The sequence below is a fragment of the Diplotaxodon limnothrissa genome, linkage group LG9 (assembly GCF_057381915.1).
Source record: "Diplotaxodon limnothrissa isolate DT_005_m linkage group LG9, D_limnothrissa_male_GT1.1, whole genome shotgun sequence".
NCBI lineage: Eukaryota > Metazoa > Chordata > Actinopteri > Cichliformes > Cichlidae > Diplotaxodon > Diplotaxodon limnothrissa.
Window position 1 is genome coordinate 27,633,977 of NC_140604.1, and position 24,574 is coordinate 27,658,550.

Here is a 24,574-nt window from a genome sequence, read left to right on the forward strand (position 1 = left end):
CTTAACAGTGCATTTTCCGTTTGTTTAACCTCGCTCCTTCGCGTTCCTCGACTGTTTATTTCATTTCCAATCCCCTTTGCCTTTTCTGCTTACCTTTCCCTTTTTATGTTGCGCGGTGGATCTAGTGAAAATGAATTCTGCAGCGCGTGCTTTATTGTTCAAACACGTGCGCGTGTCGTGTGTGTGATGAAGTCGTGTCCTGGAGAACTTTTCGATGCGTGCGTCAAAAGTACGTGAGGACTGTGGCGCATTGGACGGCCGTAGTCGGTGGTGAATGAACGGGAGGAGGAAGAAGATCTTACATTAGCTCCTGCCGGCTGCGGGGACTCAGGCAGTTGACAGAAACCCAGGCAGAGGGACTCAGTGAGAACAACACTGACAGCTTTTTTTGGGGAAACACGGGGCGACAAATGAAAGCCAAACAAAAAATCAATTAATTATTATTATTTTTTGTATCTGTTTGGCAACCTCTTGTTTTCCAGAAGATTTTTACGCAGCGCAAAAGAGTACAGAAAACGCCGCAGAGATGAGTGTTGCGTGGTTTTACGTGCTCTTGAAGGATCATCTCTCTTGATAAAGGGACCAAAGCGGACAAAACAAGGTTGCCCGTGATATTTTCTAAAAGAAGATTGCAAAGGTGGAGCGATTAGAGAAGGGCTGATGAAGGGACTATTAATCCTTTCAGTGCATCAAACGTGCCAAGGGGTACTAGAAACGTTTGGATGGAAATCGGGCGAGTGTTTGGAACTGTTTTTGGTTTTATATGAAACTGGTGATTAGTAGTTGTTGTGACACATCTGGAAGGATTTTTTTCTCTCTCTGAGATTTTAATAAGGAGTAAAATTTCTCTTTTTTTTAACCCACCACCGAAAGGTTTGATAACATGAGCGATATCTCTGCGTGAATACTCAGAAACTTACATCTCTATCTTTTTTCTCTCTTCAAGTATTCCTAATCTAAATGGAATTAGTTGAGCCTAAAGCCGTTTGTGAAAGGAACAGACATGCTACATGGGCACAGCTTCCATCACGGTAAGACATCCGTATTCACCAACTGAAGCACACTTGCTGAAAAGCTCTTAATGTTTGTCCTACCCAAGCGCAAAAGCGGCATGATAATCTTTTAATCAGTTTAGACGGACTGTAAATATCAGAGCAACAGATCGAAATCAACATAGGAACAAAATGGTGATTCAGTAGGGATAAACAAATATGAGATGAAAAACGGATGCACTGCATCCTGCAACCTGTAAACTCACAGTGAAGGTCACAGTCTTAAGTTTTTTTTTAACCTCCAGTTTTATTTATGGCAGGAAATAGTCATATTGAGATTGTTGCAGTTTGTGATGTGGGCCTATCGTTTAAAAAAATATATAATTTTGAAGCCTTTGGCTAAAAGGGGCTTTATATAGGTGTAGTCTTTGTTGGAAGAGACTTTTAGTAGCAGCCTGTAGGTTATGTTCTTACGTGACCTATAGGTTGCGTGATCTATACTATTATTATTATTATTATTATTATTATTATTATTATTATTATTGGAGGTATTGTGTGTTTTTTTAATTCCTTTAGGTCGGGACCAGGTTGTTACATTACGTACATAAATACAGTATTAATACCTTTGTTCCAACCTAAATGAAAAAAACAAACAAAACAAAGACAAAAACTAGTGTAATTAAAAAAAACAAAAACACCCCCCAAAAAACCCCCAATATGAATTCATCTTTCTTTCCTTACAGTTGTTGCAAGTCTACTCATACTTGGGTTGTGTGGGGCAACAAAGAAGGATACAGCAGGTAATAGCCATCACCAGCTTGTCTTTTTGGTGTCCAAATGTCCTCTGTTCAAATTTATATGTATATGCTTAACACTATCAAATACATAATGTATGTGTGTGTATATTTCAGTGAAAAACAATTCTGGAGTGAAGCCTGCAGGTCAGTGTGGAACGTGGGTAAAGGAAGCAGAAGGAGGGCTCTTCACTTCTCCCAATTACCCAAACAAATACCCCCCAGACACAGAGTGTGTTTACATCCTTGAAGGTAAATCATCTCTTTAAACACAGCAGTAGTGAAGAAAAAAAGCCAACGCGATCTAGCTGTTTATTCTCAACTAAAGCACTACTGAGGCTATCCTCAGTGAGTGATGATACACATTGGACTGATTGGCAAGCCTAGAAAGCCTTTTTTAAATATAAAAACATGTTTTTTGTGTGTCAGTGCACATAGCCTCATTAATGTAGTACCAAAGTGAATGTGGAAATAACATCTCTCGTTATTTAGAGATGACTTGACTAACAGCCAGAATTTGAGTTGAGCGCTGATAATGAAAGAAGCTGAATGTTCATCGATGAAAGCATGACTAATACACTGAAAAAAAGGGACTGGCCATCTCTTGGATTTATGTAAGCATCTTGCATGTATTTAACACAATTGCCTCATGTTTTAAAGATAAATGTAACTATATAGTGTAAAAACTACATGATATGCAGAAAGGGTGTATTAAATTGTTCATATCATGTTCAGGTGAAGTAAGTCAATAAGATAGCAACGTTAAATCTCGTGAAACCACGCGTGATTTCATCTCGCGGGCTTTGGATCGTGGTTTAAAAAATGCATCCATCTCAGTCAAGTCGAGCAGCCAACTCTACGTTTTTTGGTATGTCTTGATTTTTTGAATTAATATTTACCATATTTCAGCCAAATGTAGTTAAACGTCTAAAGTGCCGCCATGTAACATGCTAAAAAAGAGCCGTTAGCTTATTTGCTGTTTTATCTGTTATCAAAGAATTGGCGCTTTTTCATTTGAATTTGTCTTTGGCACAAGAGCCGTAATATCACATTAAACCTAATTACGAGGCACTCATAACATAATTTGGTTTTCTGTGTGAATAGATTTGTCAACTGACTCTTCAGTTACATTGTGTATTTACTGCACCGTGGTGTTAGTGAGATTTTGGACATTGAACAGCTTTAGCTAATATCATCAGCGGTATTATGCTAGCTTACATCCCTACCCCTCCTGCCCTCACCTGCTGTCCTTTTGTTTTTGTTTTTGTTTTTGTTGATGCACATTGAGAGACCACATCTATTCTGCATTTCACCAGGAGTCAGCTGATGGATTGTGGGTTCAAGGTGTTATGGTAAGAAAGTATATTCTATTTTCGCTTAAGGTTTCTGTAACTTAATTATAATAGGTTTTTTATAATTATTAGGTGCATGCATACTCAAATAGACCACCCTATTAATACAACTGAGAAATCCAAAATCTGCCATAGGTTTAACTTATACCTGTATGTATTGTCAGAAAGGTGATTACTGGACTCACATTAATGCACACTTGAACTAAAATGAGGTTGTAACTTGTGGGTTCTTGGGTTGCAAATGAGAAATAAACATCTTTGGATTTTTTTAATCCCATAAGATCTGGAAACACAGTTTTTATTCAACAAAACATTACTGATTATTAACCAAGCACAGTGCCTGCTGTTATTTCAAAATAATTTTATGTCATTTCAGATGAAATGCAGCATTCCAGGCATGGTTGGGATAACCATGCCTTTACAGTCAAGGTTTCTGACGGAGCTGAGTTTCTCTCTGACAGTCTGCTGAAAGTGTTTGCAAAGTGATCGGGGGAACAGGGCACAAAGCTAAAGGATGTAGCTGCCATGATGACAGTAAGAACTTTAAAATTCTTTAACTACAAAGTGTATATGTATTGCATTAGGTCAGTAAAAGATTTTTATGCTGCATCCATTGAAACAGTCAACTATTACCTGTGAGTACTGATTCCACCGAAAGGATGCCATAATTTTCGTCATGCATTTACTGGCCCACTGAGAAAAATTGATCTTTTTAAAAAAATAAATGTTCTGGAAACTATATATCCATAAAGTTGATGTCAAACAGGAACTTTTGATATTGCTTTGTAGATGCTGGTGTTGCATGTTGACTGGTTTAAGTTTTGGTCTGGGATCATTTTCTTCTGTGCTACTGAAAAGTTCACAAATCTCTGTTTTCTTTGTTATAATACTTTAGGATGACATTAATGCTCAAAGGGAGTCTCATCAAAGTGCTCCGCATCTGTGTGAAAGACAATTGCAACATCTTGGTGCAGGAGTTCATGGTGAGTGTTTTATGAGTAGATTGTGGCTTTGCAACATTTAAAAATGCATTTAGTTATCCACTTGATCCTCATTGGACCAGTTAGGACCAGTAGTCCTCTTTAATAATTTGAAGTTCACATGAGGCCTGGTAGTGAACTCAGCCGCCGGCCCTTGAGGCCCCACCCCTGTATTAGGGGTCACATCAGTGTGAAAAAACTTTAAATTTGTCATTCTAGTGAACAAAGGAAAATCCCACCAATATTTACATTAGCTTTTGTTTGAAAAAAAAAAAAGACCAACAGCTAACCAAATTGTGGGGCTGAAAGTCTAAATTCTAACATCTTCTGAGTGACAAAACCTGGATTTCTGATGGGCCGGTGTCTTTCTAAGAAAAACTAATGTAAAGCATTTGAAATTGTGTTTTTCACCCTCTCTTAGAAACTCTGTTAGACCATGAATGGCAGCATGGCAGGCCACTCTTTGGCTATAGCTATTTACTATGTTGCTTGCATTGGTTTAAATTACTCTAACATTAGAACTGGTAGATTCAAAAGAGATGAGTTTAAAAAGGAATCTTAAAGAAATGTTTTGTGTTTAACCAGGACTTGACTGAGGCCACTGCACAGATTGAGAAAACCACAATGAACATCTGTCTCCAGAGGATGCACCAGGCAATGACTTTTCTGACGTTGGCATCATCATCGAGGGTATAGTAGTTCTTCAAGATCTGGATAACGTGACCTTTGCAGTAGCCATGCTGTTTGGACCTTTTTTATTCCTTCAATATGAGTTACCCATCACAACTCTGCTACACTTTTGAGGTGATTCAAAGGGTGGTAATGGAGTTGGATGCAACTCAGCTCTCAAGAAAAGCTCACAACTAAGACAAAACTGCTCCTGCAACGAAGCTCACTGTTATGCATGTGAGGTGACCAGCTCTAGGTGAGAAGACATTTAAATCTCACACTTGTTCTGCTGCATTTTTGAAGCTCAATTCCAGGAACAGATCGCAGGGTTCATTTTTATATACACTGCAACTGCCATGAGGACGAGCCGTTTTTTTGTTGTTGTTGTTGTTTGTTTTTCCTTTTGCTCTGTACAAGTTCTCTGTCTGTTTGGCAGCATTTTTAAATTTCTCTTTGTATTTTTTCTTTCTTTTACTAGTGAAGAGATGTAGCATGAACAGTTATGCAGTCTAAATATCCCATATGGGTCGTGTGAAATGGTATTTTCAGTTTCATTCAGTTGAAGTAAGGAACGTTGAATATTTCTAAGTGTGCTGTTTTGAACCAAGATGTCACAGTATGATCAGTGCCGTAATTTTTGACAGTCACTGTATCAATGTTATTTTTGCATCTCTTGAATAAAGGTTTTGACCTGCAAGTGCTAATTTCTTTAGTTATTGGGGTAAAATGGGTAATGTTAATAGGAAGGTGTTTGCCAATTCAGTAACCTAATTTAATGTTAATGGAAACTAACATTACCTCAAATTGTTTAGTTATAATTGTTGTTTAACTGAATCTTGACGTTAGAGGCCTTAAATAGAATGTTTTGTATTGTTCTTTCCCAACATTTTTCAAAAGAAAGAGTCTAATTTCTTTGCTGTGATTGATTCCAGAGAACACGGAAGAACTGACATTATTTAACTGTTGATTTATATAGATTCAGTAGTGGAGTAATGTCAGTTTAATTCTTTACCTACTGTCAATGCAGTGAAATTAGACATTTTGTTTTGAAAGGTTACTGGTGGATGCCAGCAACCATCTTGGAAGAGAACAATATAATCTGTTATAAGGCCTCCATTTGAAAATTGTGTATTTGATACTAGAATATAATAGCAAAATGTAATTTGAAGATAACATGTAGTATTTAAGTGACCAAGTAGTATTGGGTAAAAGTTATTGAATGGTGTTGGGATAAAGTGAGAAAATTGTGAAGGATTAAAATATTTCAAGAGCTCAAATTACTTCATCAAAACATGTTTAAGTCACATTTTATCAACACAAATTGCACAGGTTTATTGAACATGAATAAATTGTGTTAATTTAACTCAATTGTTTAAGTTGCTGCCAAAGCAAAACATCTGTGTGCAACAAATGTCCACCATTGAATTAAGTAAATCCAACAACATATTTTTTTCAGTGTAGTTTACGCCATTCTTTGTGCTAGGTAGTAATTATTTCCATTGTGTCTTGCAGCTCCCCCAAGGCAGTGTATCGACCTACACTTTGACGAGAATTATTCAATCGAGTCCTCTTGGGAATGTAAATTTGACAACATTGAGGTACGAGATGGACCGTTTGGCTTCTCCCCGATTCTCGGACGGTACTGCGGTCAGCACAGCCCGCCTGACATCAGGAGTAGCGGCAGATATCTGTGGATAAAATTTGTTACGGATGGTGAACTGGAAGCAGTGGGATTTTCGGCAAGTTACAACTTTACTGCAGGTATGATTGTTTTTGTAGCTTTTTAGGCTTTTTTTTAGACTTCCTTTATAAGCATATTCAGAGTTTATAGCTCTAACAGCAGGTTCCCAAGTGAATAACGAACATCATCTGGGGAGCTCGGCCTTGATATTTGTGGAAGCCTCTTAGAGTGTTATTGATTGTCTGTCTGCACACGCTCACTGTTACCATTGGCATTATGCTGTCATTGGCTGGGACACTCTTGTGACTGGTTGGCTCGCTCTTGTTTTTCTCTCTATATGTGTAGAGACATGGAACGGTTTCATCAACACTGATTCACAGGGAGAAGCTAACCTATCTGTAGTGTCGAACACAAACCTTGGCGTTTTTTAATTTACCTCATCTTTGGTCGTGATAGCATTACTGAAGCAGCATGAGGATTGGTGACAAAGAATCAGGGCATAAGAATGATTTAATATTCACTCACCCACACTTGACTGGGTTTAATAACACTGTCAACTTTTTTTTTTTAGTGAGTCAAAGGCTTGAAAGACATAGTGCCAGGAAATGCATAGAGTATGCCAATTTGTCTCCAAACCTTCTGGGGCATTTTACCATCGGATATTTGAGCGTGTCACTGTTTAAATAATGAACACATGCAGTACATGAACCTTTCATCTGAAAAACACGCTATTAGCTGCAGGCAGTTGAAAAGAAAGCTATTGGGGTGAAAAGGGAGAGAGCTGCAGATTTATCTCCGATTGCTTTGTGGAAATCCGAATGGTGAAGCTGTTCATAGGAAATTGCGGGTTTCTACTGTATATTGACAAAGCAGCCTGGGGATAAACCCAACTTTTACCTCAGGGAAGGGTTTCAATTTCATGCTGTTCATACTGACTCCTCTTCACCTCAGCGCACACTGCAGTACCATAGCCTTGCCCATCGTGTCATTCTGTTCTGTTGGCTTTGGTTTATCTGAGTAGGAGCACACCATTAAGCTCGCTCATTAACACAAAGATTCTTTTGTATTTATGTTCGATTAGCTTTACCAATATTCTTCAAAGGCAGATGTCAACTCTTGACCAAAATTAATAATTATATATGAGATAAGCACTGTTTCCAAAATGTTAAAGGTGATCATAAAATGTCAAAATAGTAGCATTTTCTGAGTTTTTACCCTGACTAAGTCTGCATAGCTTTGTTTCCTAATGGGTGTGAATAAGAATTCACATGCGGTAATTGCAATTAACATCTGTACTGTAATTTTTCAAAATTGCTCTGAAAAAGAGTTGCACATAAAGGATGTTTTTTTCATCCCTGATAGTTAAAGACCCCTCTTTTTTCCCAGCGGTGTGTAATTCAAGTATTGTTTCTCCTTCCTGCTTCTCTTGGGAGTCCTATTGAAAATTTGCTTAGAGAACAGTGAAAAGCTTTGCCTCTTGACTTGACAGGACATATCTGAGGCATATGATTTCCATAATTAATGAAGATAAAAGTCTTGAATTCACTCGACTCGATACTCTGAAATATGGCAGTGTGAATAGTGTCTCACATCTGCAGCTGCTCTGCTAACCATGCTAATTTACACAGCCCTTCTCTCATGAATGGAAGCAAAAGAAAAAAAGATGTGGCAACAAAGCTGACATGAATCATCTCCTCTCACTCTCTTTCCTCAGTCATTTTAGCAGCTGCCAGATAAAGAAAAAATTGTGCCTCTCCTTCACATTCTGCTACTGTCCTTTCAGAGCTCTTGATGACTAATTCGGTTAATACAGCAGCCAGTGAATGAATAACCAATGACTGGAATCTCCAGTATCTAATGTCCTATCATAGATCTTGAGGTACTTGAAGTCTGAAGGTGCTATGTATTAAATTTTTATATTTATATAAGAGATTTAGCAGACAGTAGAGATCCAAATATAATAGTCTTTGATGCACTTAATGTTCCTGTTGATGTGACTCACAATTTAGTTGTCAAACACGTTACACCAAGATTCTTCATACTCAGTGTATTGTGTCACAGAACTTGTACGGCATTCTTTTTTCCCCTCTTCAAACTGTGCTGTAACTTGTTTTTTGCAAAGAAATCAAAGTTACGTTGGGATTTGACAGATATTTTGGAGGTATATGTACAGTAGCTTCCGACTCAATTACTTACAGTCACTCAGACACATTTTTAATTACAAGATTGCCTGGCACTTTTGCAGGATTTATAATGGAAGCTTACCAGGCCATGGCAAGCTGCCTGTGTGACTCACAAGCGAGCCACCTGACTGAATTAGAACACCTGACACATATAGAGGTTCCTCACATGACATCACTCATACCTTGCACGAGAGTTGTCCGCCATATTGGATGTGATACAACTACCAGTTATGAGGAAGAACTGTGTATTCCACATGAGCTGTTACTGGATGCTCCTGGCTATCACTAAGCACAATCAGTTGAAAAGAGAGGGCTGCACCAAAAACCTTTTTGGGATAGGTGAGACTGGGTCAATTAGCAAAAACAAAGTACTAAAAATTGAAAAAGTGTGATGCAAAGAGGAAATGGAAAGCATTTGTAAAGTCAAGTAGGTATGTGAAAAAAGAAACCACAAGGAGATTAATGGCAACACATTTTTCTTTCACGTTGACTGCCATCAACCTCCAGCAACCACTTGCCAACCAGTTTGGGAGCATGCGTATTTTTCTTGCAACGGGTGGTTGGTAGATTGGCCCAGTCCAGTCTCGAGGCCTGTCTGACTTGGACCTAATTTACTTGGCCTTACATTCTCATACATCCAACATGGCTGATAAGTTAACTTCACCTACTTAGCTGTCACGTAAATGCAAAACCTCATTAGGTTCCCCAGCTCCCCAATTGCAGCCATTTGAGACATGGCCTGTATAACACATAAGTCACTTAAAGTAACATTAAGAAAAGGATCTATGTGTGTTTGTGTGTACTGCATGCAGAAACCTTGACTTCCACGCAGGCTCTGTAAAAAGAAACTGCTTCTGAAGAGGGAACAGTGACAATGAGTTACAGACAAAGTTCTTAATCTCACTTTGAATTAGAGGCAGAGTTGATGATGCATATGTCTTGCTGTTTATGCAAAAGAATGAAGTTCAGACTTGCTAGTCATGCTATTATCTACTGGCACCCACAGTGCAAGAAGTAACCATTTTGCAGCCTTCACACTAAGCTAAAAGGTTATTGGTCATACTGGCAGTAGCTTAAAGACATGTGAGTGGCTTCAGTCTTGGCAGCGAACTCTTTGCAAGAGAGCAATTTCACCAGCGTATTTGTTAAAATGTCACACTAGTTTCTCAAAAACACCAAAATGCTGTACACTTAGTCTTGACATGTAATCTTAATACCACTTTGAAACAGCACGCAAACCTCAGTGTATCTCAGAATTGATCACATACTGCTCAGTAATCAAGTGAATATATAAAAAAGCCTGTTTAGCCAGAGGGGATTGAGACTAAATAGTGATCAGCAAATATTCCAAAACAAAACTATTTTAAGAAAGAAGAATAAGGCCTGAGGCTTCCTGCGTTATAACTTATGGTTTTATTTTTGTGTTAATCTGCCTTTTTCATTACAGTGCCTGATTATACATGTATTCATGGCAGAACCATAATGTAATTGTGAACTAGTGACGAAATGTAAAAGTGTGATACTGAGCCATTGTGTGCAAAAGCCCGTTGTGTGGTGCTATGAAAGAAACTATAATGAGCGCAATTTAGTTGTCTGTCATAAAAGCCAGCACAGTAATAAGTTTGTTATATTTTAAAAGCACACGTGAAGTTGTGGCCAACAGATTTGCATCATCCGTGGAGGTCAGCGAGAGAGCTAATGCATTAGGTTGACGGGCAGCCTTCTAGTAATATTGTGTAATATAAAAGTACAACGTGTGCAGCAGGGGAAATTACTCAGTGGAGGAGCTGTGGTATGTGTGTTTCTGTGTGTATGTGTGCATTCAAGACTGCTGGGGGATTTCAGCAGCATTCTGCTATTCAGGTTGTCCTAGGGCGCCGTGACCTTGGACCCTTGTGGACTGGTAGATTAAGTGGTGTTTCAGCACCTTAAGCGAAAGCCAGAGCAAATAAAAGCTGCAAGTTCTCCCGCCTCTTGCTCCCTGCACTCGGCTGTTTGCAGAGCCAAGACCTGGAACTGAGACAGATGCTGTGTGGTTTGTGATAAAATATGGAGACTGTGGTGCTCCATGAAAAGCGACCATACATTTATAATGTTGACTGTTTTAATGGTTTTCGTTCGATCTTTTTGAAATGTGCCGCACACAATCTAATATTCCTCATCGTTTAAATTCCACAGGAAACCTCAGATGTTAATCGAACATCTTCTTAATGTTTTCTTCTATTTAAAATTTTAACCGTGCCTGGTAATCAAGATGACACTGAGCGATCACAGTGCTTCAGAGCCAACCGCGCTCTAACTGGGCTGAGAATTATTTTGAAATGAGTCAAATGGCATTTAGTATTATATCTGGAATAGGATGTATGGGCCCATCACAAAGGAGGCAGGGTCATGAGATTGAACCTAGATGGGCTCAAACAGGAAAATTGGAAATTGAACCACAGAGATCGACTTGTCTCTCTTGGAAGCGGCTGAGTACAGCGACACCATCGCTGGGGCTGGGTAGAAAGTTCAGTAACTTCCCAGTAACACATCTCTTTCCAAAGCCATTTGCCAGCAACTGACATTTAAATGTTTGAGTCACATTTTATTTAATTGCATCCACCAAACTCTCAGAGTGAACTTTCTAAAGACACTGACATTCAACAGACAGGCAAAGAGAGGTAAATAATCATTCATAATAGTTGTAATTTATGGTATTGTGTGTGGAAAGCGAAGTCACATAGGTGTTTTAGGCTGTAATAAGGACAGTTTTAGGGGAGTTTGTTCAAAGTTTGCCTGTAGAGAGAAGTACAGGTCTGGAGCATATTCTACATTTGTCTGCAAAAACTCACAATATGTCATGAAAGTGTAAAAGAAAGACAAAAGTGGGAGTCATGGAGTATCTATCAGGATCGTATTATTATGTAGCACTTCTGTGATATTCAGTAGTTTGCAACACAGTTATTTGCCATCCATCACAATATCTGTGTAACCGGAGAGGGAAAAATAACCCTCAAGTGACCTGAAGTGTGTATTTATCCACTGCACCATAGCAACTGATCTACTGTTTCAACCATTCAGTTATGTGTCAGTTTAGTTAACCAACACCCCCTATTGGGTCCCACTGGGTAACCTTCTTATTTCTCCTTCTCCACTGTTCACTTTCTTCACATTTATTTGATAAGCCCCACCACAGGAAGTCATAATGCAGTGACTCTAGTAAGTCTGAATCCATTTGAGTAGCTCCATAGTTTGTGCCAATAATTAGCACGATGAAGCAGTACAATGTTTTGCTGTATCGAGGTATTGAATGTAATTGTTGTCTGGACTGCTCTCTCCTGATAAGCATTTTCTTCCCCGACTGCAAACTATTGTTAGCTACTGCAATTGTTCCTCGTAGCTCTTTTCTCCCGAAAGACAAAAAGATGATGCTTTTCACGCTACAAAATCTTTTTCAAGTACTAAACATGTATCCAGTTGTTGGCTGATAACACTTAGTTCAAACACATTTCAGTCTTGTAGTGTGTGCATGTGAGATGCGGTCCACTTGCCATCATAAATCTAATAAAAACATTGTCAAAGTGGTATAGCACCTAAGGTAGTGGGAGTTAAATTTCATTTTCCTCGGCCCAGCAGTGGTAGGGTTTCAAATTCAGTGGAGCACAGAGAACAGGTAGAAATGGAGAGAGAAATCTCCCATGGTACACTTTTGGGTGTTCCCTTAAGACCTCAGTGTGTTTGCCTGAATAAGATTCTTGCATGTAGTCATTACTAATAAATCACAAAGCCACCACCAACAACAAAATGATCTCCCTCCTTATGTTTTGCTCCAGTGCTTATTGCCATTAGCGCTGCCTACAGTGCAGGACACATTCTCTGGGAGTTTCTTTTCTGATTGTTCAGGGCTGCCTGCTGTTTCTCTGATTATTATGGGTCTTTCTTTTCTTTACTGGAAACACATGTAGGTGTACTTTTTTTTAACACACTCCCCATGTGTTATATTGTTTCACCAAAGGAACGCTATCAGGCTAAAGGCTTTAGCAAATAGAAAATAACCTGTGTTAAGAGAATAGGCTCTCCTGCGTATTTTCTTTTCTAACTTTTTGTTTTTGAGTGGTGGCTGCCAAACAAAAATCTAATTTCAAGAGGAATCTCATGCGCTCGCATCAGGTGAAATACGTCAAACGACAGGTGGTACGTCCGAGCTCAGCTAAAGACTCCCTTCTCTCTGCGCTGAGCAAAATGAGACGGATTGAGCGAGTTAGCATTACAGGCACACCTCTTGCAGCTGTGGATGAGGTCAGCCGTGCCCTCGCTCCCCTCATCTCATCTCTCTCTGTTTTCAGCTAGCACACTACCTCTTTTCTTCTCTCCTATTTTCTCTCATGCTATGCATGGTTCACACCAAGTTTATGAAAGGGAACAGCACACAATTCTTGCGCTTTCTGTGATGTGAAAATTGCAAATTTACATGCAATTAAAAGGTAAGTCTCAAATATTAAAACCCCGTTTCTATCATTCCGATTTATGATATTTACACCATATTGCTTAAATAAGATACTAACTTGGATTTTTCCCTTTAATTACTCCCTTTGTAGAATTACGGTTGGTAACTAGCTGGTTTGTTAGTGGTTTTCTCACCAGCTAGATATATAAGCTATCTTGTAAAACTACATATGTTGGAAAAAAGTGATTGAACTTAGCTGTGCCGCTTTCTTGTGTGACTGTTCATCTGCCCCACTCAACTCCTCTCACATCCTTTGCTCTGATATTACACCTTGCTCCTTCCTGCTCAGCAGTGGAATCTCAGCACAGAGTGTTCCCCAGCTTATCAGACAACAAGCCTTCACTCAGGGGACAACCAGTCAGAGTTTATCGCTCTTGTGGAACTTAACTCACTGTCCAGCGGGATGGCTGATATTTACGTCCTCTGGCTGTTTCAGCCACTCCTAGCCAATTACGCTGCAGATCAATCAGCAGCTCAGCCTGCCTCCTGCTTCTATCCTCTGTGGCGGTTTGTTAGCCAGGCCTGCTGTTCAGCTACAGATGCTTCTGGGGTCAGGGCATCTCTCTGTTGTAGCTGGAAGTCTGCAGTAATGTAAACCATGCTTGGTGTGGGGGTTTATTTGTGGTGTGGTGTGGGGATTGGAGTGGGGTGTGTGTGTTTGTGTGTGTGTGTGTGTGTGTGTGTGTGTGTACATGTGTTTGTCTACACCATGCAACTCTCCAATCTGTACCAAAATCTTGGCTGCCTTCCTGTTCAAACCCCTGTGTCCTTCCTGTGCGACATCCACAATAGAGTGCTCTATTGTGTATGCACGCTGTGTTTGCTACATTGTGCACATGATGCATATGGTCTCCACTGCATTGGAAATTAGCTCGAGTGTTGTAAGGCTTTTTTTTTTTTTTGCATTCTTCCTACCTCTGTAGGTATAACAGCTTGCCTAGGGCTCTTTGTTTCATTAGCCTATCGCTGTGGTGGATCCATGGCTGTCATGCCGAGAGCCCGACTCTCTCCATTATGCTGTATTAGGCAGGAATGAGATTGAGCTCTGTGTTTTATCTCTGTACACATTAAGGCCTCAACCCATCGAAAACGTCTAAGAGAGTTATTCCCTTAAGAGCAGATTGAAAAGGTCTTTTGATTGTTGGAAGGTGAAGGAATTTTGTTTGTTCATCACTCCTGATTTGCACCTCTGATTCCATATGGCATCACAGAGCAGACTGCTTTGCGTGCTTGATGGATTTTACTTTTATTTTCATCTTCTCATCAGTAGGACGCTTCCTCAGGGATGAATGATGAACGTTCTGTTTTCATTATCTACACTTTTGCTCCCCCATTTTCTTACATCCAGTTTGGCAGCGGCTTGGACTTTAAATTCCCAGCTTATCATCTAAGAGCAAATGTCCGATTCCAAAGGGACCTAAATCACATTTGGCTTCTGGGTAATCTAATAGGTAATGGCAGGCTTTTGTTTGGCTACTGGAAGAATGATGTCAACAATGAAGGAGGGCATCCATGATGGGATTATGAAATGTGGAATGTCAGTAATCCTCGTAATATTGCAGAATAATAAAATAGTTGCGGATTCAAGCAGATGGCCACACCAGTATATAATATTCCCTTATAGAAAATGACAATAAAACGAGTTAATGGTACATTTCATGAACTAATAGTGCAGCTTGGGCCATATACCAGCTACTCTACTTCATACACTGCTGAGACCGTGATGGAGGTTTAATTAATGTATATCATTACCATCTGTTAGGCTTACGGGCAAACCGTGACAAGTGGTTTATGGTTTACAACTGAATGAGTTTCCTCCTATTTCAGCTTATTTCATGTATTCTTCTTTTCAAGGTTCAACCAAGGAACAAATACTCAACATGATTATAATGGAACAAAATGTTTACACAAAGCAGAGCGCAAAAGATAGACTGTATTATGTTCAACAAAACTTGAGTTTGCCCGCTTAGTTCAGCTGCCTCATCCTGCCTTTTCTTATGTGTGCAGAGGGTTACTATGGCGCCCAGAGGATCCATTAAGTGAGCTTGCAGGGTCCTAAACTGTTCCTATAAGAAAGGCCAGTTTAAATTGGACCGCTTGTCGTCCTAAAGGTGCATGTGACATTTGGTTTCATAGAGGTGTAAACCAGATTGCACGATGTTCCGTGTTATTTTGTCTCAGTTCACTTTTTGCTTGAGCTGCCAAGCATTTTTCTCGCTCTGCATCCTCGAGTCGCACACCTTGACAAAACTGTCAAAATGACAAACACGAATCTCCTTTTACCCTCGTCAAAGCTCGAATTGCTCATTCGTCTACGATTTTTGAGGTTCACGCAAGAGAATTTTATTTCCTTCTCAGACCATTGACTGTACACCGGCGTGCTCCAGCAGCTCATTTAAAGCCATCTTCTTTCAGTGAGCGACTGAAGTCTTTCTGGCAGAATGGAAGGACGTGGAAAAGTCAGGAAGTCAATCGTGTGTGTTCGTCTGCGTTTCTTTCTCAAACTAACACTAACAGTGTGTTGACGGCATGGCCTTGCTGGCATTTTCCAATTGGCAAGCTCGATTAATCACGGCACTCCTATACAATGCGACGCACATGGCCACCCACTGTTGCTGGCTCTCATTATTCCCCAACACGGGAAAATGTACAGCACAGAAAATGGAGGCAGAGAAAGAGCAAGACTATACAGGAAGGGTATATATGAGTGATAAAAGTAACAGGGAGAAGAGAACAAGAGACAAAGATGGAAGAAATTAAAGGAGGATTCAGTGATACAGAGAAAGATTTGGATTGCTGTGAATAGGTTGTGGCTGCGCTGTGAGGAAGACTGATAAAAGACTGGGGCTGCTCCATGTCCCCTCAAGGCTTCTGCTTCTATCTGAATATTCATTGAGCTGACAGTGGCTTTTCTCGCCACCATCTATAAAAGGATGCCAATTGGCTTTTACCTTGTGGCTTCTAATAAGCCCGTGTGCCTAACATGCATACAAATGACTCTTCGTAATACACAAATGCACATGCTCGTTCCTGTAACCTTCTCACAAGCAGCCTCAAAACAACTTAAAGTACCATGACGGTTTACTCTCAGTAAGTTTCAATTGCTGTGCATTAAAGATATTACATTTTTTTTAAATGCCACTTGTTTGGCTGAATATCTCCGGGATTGAAATTGAGACTTGCTGACTTTATCTGCTTTCCTGCATGCAGTGTGATTGCTTATTCTTTCTTAATAATGAAATATCTGATCTGCTGCAGGGGTTGGGGGGGGGGGGGGGGGGGGGATTGTTTCAGGAAATCCTTCAGTTTGTCAAAAAGCAGATTATTCATCCATTCAGCACATTTATATAATTTTTATTCAGATATGATCCAGGATAGTCAGGTTTGCAGTGATTTTTTGTAATCACATTGCATCACTTTGCTCGGGGTTGCAGATATCTTTGTGAGAATAAATGAGTTCGCTGGAGAATCTGTATTCTGCAGGTACAAGATCTTTCCTGTGTAAACGTAATTTTTAAGGCTGGCTGTCACTGTCCACGTATATGGCCGTAGACATACAATCTTGTTCTTGTAGCGTGTGTGTGTGTTTGTGTGCAGAGGATATTTCTCATCCAAGAGTTGAGTCAATCTGGATTTTGGTTGGGCGAAACTGCTCAAATCTGTATGCTGCTCCTAATCCCTGTGCACAAACACAGACATACACTCTGGACCTCCGCTGAGCAGCTACATCTGAACCCTCAGATCTAAAAATCCTTTTCATTTTGTCCTCCAGTTTATTTGTAGGGGTAGCGTTGGTCCTGGGTTTGTGTGCTGGCAGCAAAAAAAAAAATCTCCATGTTCGTAAGGAGGAAAGCCGTGAAGAATAAAATGATGGGAAGTAGCTGAGCAGCAGGGCTCTATCTTCAAGTGGAATACACACACAGCACAATGCTGCACACATTTTGTCCGTTTTATACACCGGACAATCTTAAATATTCAGACGTAATCCGTTTTGGGGCTCTGCTGGTAAAATGTAGAATTCAAGTGCGATTTGAATCATAGTCCTTTCCCTAGATAACTGGGTGCCACAAGGACATAATTTCCTTTTTCTTAAATTAGAAAAGATGAGGTTGAATCTGCAGAGCTCGGCTGAAAATTTTGTCTCCCTCTGGGCAACACTGTATTTCCTGGTATTTCAAAAGTCTGCCAGCTTTTACCTTCTGACTTAGTAGATATTTCACACTCTGTCTCTGTTGTAGAAAGGGAGATTATGTGTGTAGGTTGCTGTACCTGTGGGAAATTACTTCACCTACCACTTCAGAGACATTTGACTAATGTTTTTGTTGCTTGACATGAACTGAACCACGCCACATGTAATGAAAACACCAGAGCACAGCGAGGTAAGAGGGCTGGAAACAGCATTATAGGGTCACGCGTCAGAAGGAGAAATAAAGAAGAGTGGGAGGTAGAAGATGAGATTAGATTTAAAACCTCCCTTACAAAAACTCCTTGTGTGTTTGTAGCTTATAGGAGAGATTGACTGTGATCAAGAAGAAAGTCTGAGTCATTGATTTTATCGTGCTCTGCCTCTGAAGAGCAGGGCTTTGTGGAAACTTATATTGTAGTAGAAAAAGCTCAGTGAAAATGCCTAAATTGAGTGCTTGGAGAGGAGGGCTTTGGTGTGGCTTAAATATTCATTTGCTAGTGGCAGTAGCTCTGGAGTAAGGTTTTAGCTCCAAGCAGTGGATCTCTTGACACACTATTTGTCAAACATCAGTGATTTTTGCCCGATGGGCTGATGCAAAGCTGATTTCAAAAGCATGGGGTTTGAATGTTGAGTTACACGAGCATTTATTGTCCTCCTGTGGAGAAAGGTGCTTTTGTGTCTTAATAAAGAGGTTTGCTTTAGCAGTTTAGAAATGATAAGTGGTTTGTTAATGGCTGGGTATGCTATTTCTGAAAATCCGTCATCCTATAGCACTGCATCGTCTGTGCAATTGTTCTGTTTGATTGTTTGTTTGTTTTTTGGATAAAGTTTATTGTTGTGTCTCAAATTGTGTACTTCCACTCCCAAAGCGTAACATTTTACACTAGGTGACAAATCGTCGGTATATTACGCTGTCGGCCACCCAACACGTCCCTAATGAGGAAACATGGGAAGCATTTGGAATGAATCTTCACATGTGTGTTTATTTTACTTAAATCGCTTTGGAAAAACTATCTAACATGATTAAGGTGGTGGTTAACGTTAGGGATAAGGTTGTGGTTAGGGCTGGAATACACGGCTGGAACGTGTATTACCGAGGTAGCATCATTCTATTCGATTTCATCGACAATCTGGCGTGTAACATTGGAACGCGGAAGGTCACCTTTTGTGTTCCCATGGGACGTCTCGGGACATGAGACGTTAGCCCTCAATGGATGTCGTGTCTTGGCAATGCAGAGTAAAGGGAGGGACCACCAAACATGCAGCAGGAGGACTCTATTTAGCTAATACTGATGTTGTCATTGCAAACCAGGAAGCTAACAATAGAACAAGGTTGTTATAGTTAACTAAACTAAAACCTAAAACTAGATTATTATGGCAGAAATAGCCTTAGTTTTGTATTTGTTAATCTGATAAAAAAAAAAAATTAAAAAAAAGATTGTCACAAACTACCTGATATTGTTTTTATGGACATGTTTATTGAGGCTTTGTATGTCTTCTGTTTACGTTGGAATATCTATCATATAAATGTGCTAATAATTTAAAAAACACTAAAAATTTACATTAAAACTAATAAAAAGTAAACTGAAAACCACTCTGGAAACTAACCGAAACTAAGCTGAATTTAAAATAAAAAGTAAAAATGAAATAAAATAAAAACTAATTAAAGAAAAATCCAACATGCAATAACTCTGCAGTGGAAGGCTGCAGACCTAACACAAACACTACATTACAGAATTAAGAGGCCTACAACAATAAGTAGATACATAATGACAACAGACAGAACAACAAATGAGGGATTCATGAGTTGGAACGGGCAAAGTGTAAAAGTGGATTTTGAGCTTCGATTTAAAAGCAGAGATTGAAGATGCTCTTTAAAATAAATGTAAAGATCCAAATGTATCACATGAACAAAATATTTTCAGTCTTTGTTGGCAGGCATGTTATTTAGGGGAGACTAATTCATATTCACGACTGCAGTCTACACAACACCCAGCTTTGTTGCCGTAACACATGTGAGTAATTAGATAATGTATTCAGTGCGCCACATGAAAATATCCAGAGAGAAATATTATATGAAGGCATCGACTCAGAATGCATTCTGAGCTGTCAAATACTGGTTTATCTGGTTTTTTTCCCCAGTTTGGCAAGACACCAAGTAAGCATTTGGACATTAAGTAGCTGCTGGCTGTCCGTCAACTTTTCCTGATGTCAAATCATTGTTGGAAAATACTTCCAAAAGGAAAGTTCAGGAACATTACCGTGACATCAGTTTGAAGTACTTCTTAAGCATCGCCTAGACTTCCCTTTTTAGACTTTTTAGCAAGAGACGCTTTGTTTTTTATCAACTACAATAAAGTGACGTAAACATTTAAGTTTCTCGATAGAAAAGAAGAGAAAGGAAAAAGCACACCAACTCACAATGTCATCTGACTGAGTTAACTCACTTCACATATGCATCATAGGATTGCTGATGTCATAAGTGTAGACATCTGTAGAAAGATGTTCATTTCACCAATGAAATTCAATTTAGGTGTAAAAAAAAAAACATAAACAGCTTAAAAGTTTTTATTTATCAAAAGAAAAAGTGGAAACAAACATGGTCAGGTAAAATATTGTGTGGACTCCATATGAATTTTTCTTTAAAAAAATATGTTGCTTTTTTGCAATTGTTACACACTGAAGGACGACAGGGTTCATTCAGGTGCACATGAAGATTTATTGCGCTGAAACACAGCAAAACAATTCAGTGTTACTGGCGGCTTCCATTGTAATAACTGGCCTGCGTTACTTTTGTAGCATTATGTGTAATGGCCACGTATTAATCAGCCCTTAACACACAGAGAAAATGACCAGTAAACAATAGACAACATAACATGTACTGGCTGGTCTATTTCCTATAACTTTAACTGAAACCAGCTAACAGTTTCCTTTCACATTACTGATGGAACAACACGGTTACAGAGATTAATGCAGGAGGCTAACATGACTTAGCTAGCGCACAAATGTTACTAGCATTACCCACAGATAACGTGAAACAACTCCCTTATTAGCTCACATTAAACACCATATAAACAAGAATTACACTCCAAACATGTTAAATAAGTATCAACTTTACATAAATGTATGTAGTTCTCGTATATTGCTCTCACCTGAAACACAGCAAAACAATTCAGTGTTACTGGCGGCTTCCATTGTAATAACTGGCCTGCGTTACTTTTGTGAAGGATTATTTTGCCAGTTACCCGTTTGGCTGAGCCGCCACTGCCACCTACTGGCGAAACTAAATATCGCCCTAACATCACATCAGGTGGGAGCAAATGAGCTTTTCGCTCTGTGTTATGATGCAAACTATTGTCACAACAAATAGCAAAAAAAGATGATGGGGGGTGGGCACGAACACATAAGGAACACATCTGAGACTTGTTCTTAATGCTCAAAATACTCAGGGCGCCACACAATAATTAGATCCCTATTTTTCACTTTGTAACAGCCTGTTTGAATTTACCTCAGTTCTGCGTAGGACCACTGTTGGCATTCGTCCTTTTAAGCTTCAGTTTTTGCTCATGAGGATGTTGGGACTTCAAGCATGTTTTCTGCGTAACTCTTGTTTACAATTGTGCTGCTCTCAGTTCTGATTGGACAGATGTTTCTGTTACCATTGCCACTATACTGCTGCGCATAACAGCTTTTCTTTCTTCTTCTTTCATCTACTACCTGAAGGGGATTATCTGCCTCCATTCGTACTTCAGCATCCCGTAAAAAATTGCATTACAGAATTATTCAGATCCACGTACTGTCTTTGATTAGGCAGCTATGTTAATATGTTACTTGGCTACAGATATGCCTTCTTGACACAAACCTGCCCATTTATTGGAGAACACTGGCTAACACGAGTGCTACAGTTTGCTGCGGCGTGCTGGAAACAGTGTTTTGAAGTTCCACCTTTCTTGGTGTTGGCAAATGTTGAGTCTTAGATGTTCTTTGGTTCCATTCAATAAAGGAAACACGTGCACATCACATTGCGTTTGTTAAAACACCAAGCTTCAGGTATCACTGCTTTGAACGGTACTCTGAGCGTCTGTTGGTAGAGAAGAGATAATTCCTTCCCTCTGCTGCCAGCGCACCACCTCATGAAGCTTTATTTGAAGATTAAATCCGCAATTTTCAACCCATAAATGGCTCCTTCCTAAATGGCTTCCTCCTAATGGAAGAAGCCATTTGTGTCATGCCATTTACGCCAATGGCATGACTTACAGCGACAAAGGCGGGTGTTGTTGGTTAGACAGTTGTGAATATAAATTAGTCTCCTCTAAAGAATATGCCTGTTAAAAACGAGTGAAGATGCTACGCTCACGTGATGAATTTTGAAGCATTGATTTCATTTTTACCAACTTAAATTTGCCCTTTTGATGCCAACCATACAACTATATTGATAATGTTAATTAAACAGCCTCGCAGAGGTTAGCCCTTAAGGTTTGGCATTTCTCAAAGATTGGAAACTGTTGTAGTGTTTTTACAATTTCTTTTAGCACAGCTTGTGTTTTGTCAGTGCACTTGGAAATCTCTTTTGGGTTTTCTCAGTGCAATCCTGATCAGGACTTTTCTTTTCATTAAACGCGACAGGGATTTCATCACCTGGAGGCAACAGCTTGCCTGAGGTTTAGATGTGTGAAGCAGCCGCAACTTTAGTAATTTCCTAAACTAGCAGATGGGATTATAAGATCGGCATTATGAGTGACAAAAGAGTTTACATGAGGGCAGGATATGTAAACGAGTAAGCGCTTCCTCTGTAGGGTGGGTGGTGAGTCCTTATTTAGGCATATCCGATTCCCACCTCTGTCACTGGACTTTAACAAAAAAAAATCGCTGCGAGCAATCGCTGCTGCACCGCGGCCGGCATAATTAGCCAGCGCACCAAAGAGCAGTGTTTCATTACGCTGGAGTGAGATCTTTATTTGATCTTTCTCTTTTAGAACATTTCCCTGTTAATACCCCTTCTGATGCCTGATTAAAACTCACAGTAATGTGCATACAACACCCCCCCTACACACACAGAGACATGCAAACACACACACACACCCTCTATCAGACACAAAAAGCCAATTTAAGAAAATTAAAAATCTTTTAAAAGGATGTAGTTATCTCGCTTTTTTTTCCAGCGGACATCTTTATGTAACTCAATTGATGCATGACTGTTTCCATTAACTTCTGAACCCTAAGTTGGTATAAATATTCTTTTCAATTTAGATAGCGGTGAGTGGTGAATGGGGCGTTACGTTAGCATGCATGTAGCGCGTCGACCTCCACGACAATTCTTGACGAATCCTTCATTCTTTTTATTGCATTAAGCCGATGTTGCTCTCTGCTCTGTCTGCGAGCCCGGACGACCAGCTGTCTGTGGCGACGCACAGATATACAACGCAGCTCTTAATTGCGGATTGTGATATTGCATGTGCAAATCCTTCGCAACAGTGTGTCATTTATTTTTTCCCCCACTCATTCTGAGTCATCTCGGGCAATTTGCCTTCCCCTTTCTGAAAGCATCTTCTCCTTTATCCACGTTTTATACAGCATCTGAGCAACCTTGTATTTTTGCCCTCAAACTGGTTCCTCTGAGGCTTATAGCATGTAAGCACTTGCGAGAAAGAGAGAGGGGGAGATAACGACAGTCTAATAGGGTTTATCAAAGTCAACCTGAATACTCTAACAGTCTGGGCCTGGACATCAAAGCCTACTCTCCACTCCACTGCCAACTACTCTGGGCATCCGTCAAATAGCCAAGCAGGGGAAAGCCTAAATTGACTTAACTGGACGACGGAAATGTTTGTATTGTAGGGACAGTGTTGCATCTTCAAAAAATAAAAATACAATAACTGAGCCTTACACCGGAGTATCGTTGCACTGGTTTACTGAACCTTACTTTCAGGGCATGTACAGAACATGAGCATCCATTTTCTACTGCCTCCTACAGGACACACACTTCTTCCACTTCCTTACACATTAATGTAACACAGAACTAATACTGCCTCTCCTGGCATTACCATTGTAACAACACATTCATTCTGTTTCTTTCAGAAGAATAACAGGAACTTAGGATGTAGGTATCTATGAATAATAACTATTATGTATACTCATATATTTATATAACCACTTATTTCTTGCGATACCACAGACAGATACTCTGATGAAGGTGTAATCCCAGCCTGTCAGTGTGACTGTGAATAAACCTGACATTTTGAAGAATTAACTCGCAGGTGTCGCAAGAAGCTCTGTCCTATTTGAAACTGTGTGAAAGAGTCAGGAAGCAGCCGTGCTCATCAGTAGAAAATGCCAGAATGCCGCAAGGTCAGCCCCAACATACTTTACGACATGGTATCGATTCAAGAGGAGATGAAAGGAAATGCTGTGTGATTTGATTTCTCATTCATTGGTCTTAATTCCCCCTGACACACACTGAGAAACACACGGTCCTATATATATACATATATTCATCCTCTGGTAGCTGTGGATACACCATAATCCATCATGAATCTGCATATTCGTGTGAGTCATGCAGAGCAATGTTTGCATACTTTCCTGGCAATAAAAATTAAACAAGATTCTGAAAACAAACACAGAGGCTTTGCATAGTAAACCCATCTAAGGGATGAAAATCCATTATGTGAACTGTACTTTGTACTCTCCACAGGTCACAGAAACAGATATTTACATACGGCTGATCCTGCTTCAATTTGAATCTGTAGTATCGTTTTATATTTTGCCACTCGTAACTGCGGCTTTCTGGTCAGGATTGACTTCTAATTATAAGTGGATGTAATGTCTAATGTCTGGAAAGTCGAGGTTATTGATGAGATAAGGTGACCACATTGACTGTGTGTTACAGTTTGTGGTGACGTAGTGCTGGCACAATGGGATCTGTCTTAATTGTTTTAAGTTGTTTCCATTAAGTTGTTTCAAATGAACACAATTTACAGTCTGTCTGCGCTGAAGCCATTGTCTGTGTGATGCTAGCTTGTGTTTTACATGTGCTCTAAACCCATAAGCACACCCAGAAGAGCGTATTTGCTCTTCAGAAAAAGACACAAAGTGTACAATATTTTTTATACTACTGCTACATTTTATTCCCTGTGAAACAGGTTACTGAACTGCAATATGTTAACTAGCAGGATTAGCAAATTAACAAAAACTACAAAGTACACTGGAGGTTGATTGGATTTGATTGGATTTTTTGTCATAAGTGTTGAA

General features: G+C 39.6%; 1 protein-coding gene across 2 annotated transcripts in view; it reads left to right on the top strand.

Annotated features, from left to right (window-relative positions):
* Nucleotides 1-1,003: 1,003 nt before the first annotated feature.
* neto1l (neuropilin (NRP) and tolloid (TLL)-like 1, like) overlaps nucleotides 1,004-24,574 on the top strand; it is a 78,792-nt gene continuing 55,221 nt past the window's right edge. For both annotated transcript variants that reach the window (XM_085362432.1, XM_085362433.1), the window contains exons 1-4: nucleotides 1,004-1,031; nucleotides 1,736-1,792; nucleotides 1,904-2,038; nucleotides 6,300-6,548. In XM_085362432.1, the coding sequence (XP_085218558.1) occupies nucleotides 1,004-1,031; nucleotides 1,736-1,792; nucleotides 1,904-2,038; nucleotides 6,300-6,548 (469 nt within the window). The remainder of the gene's footprint in view (nucleotides 1,032-1,735; nucleotides 1,793-1,903; nucleotides 2,039-6,299; nucleotides 6,549-24,574) is intronic.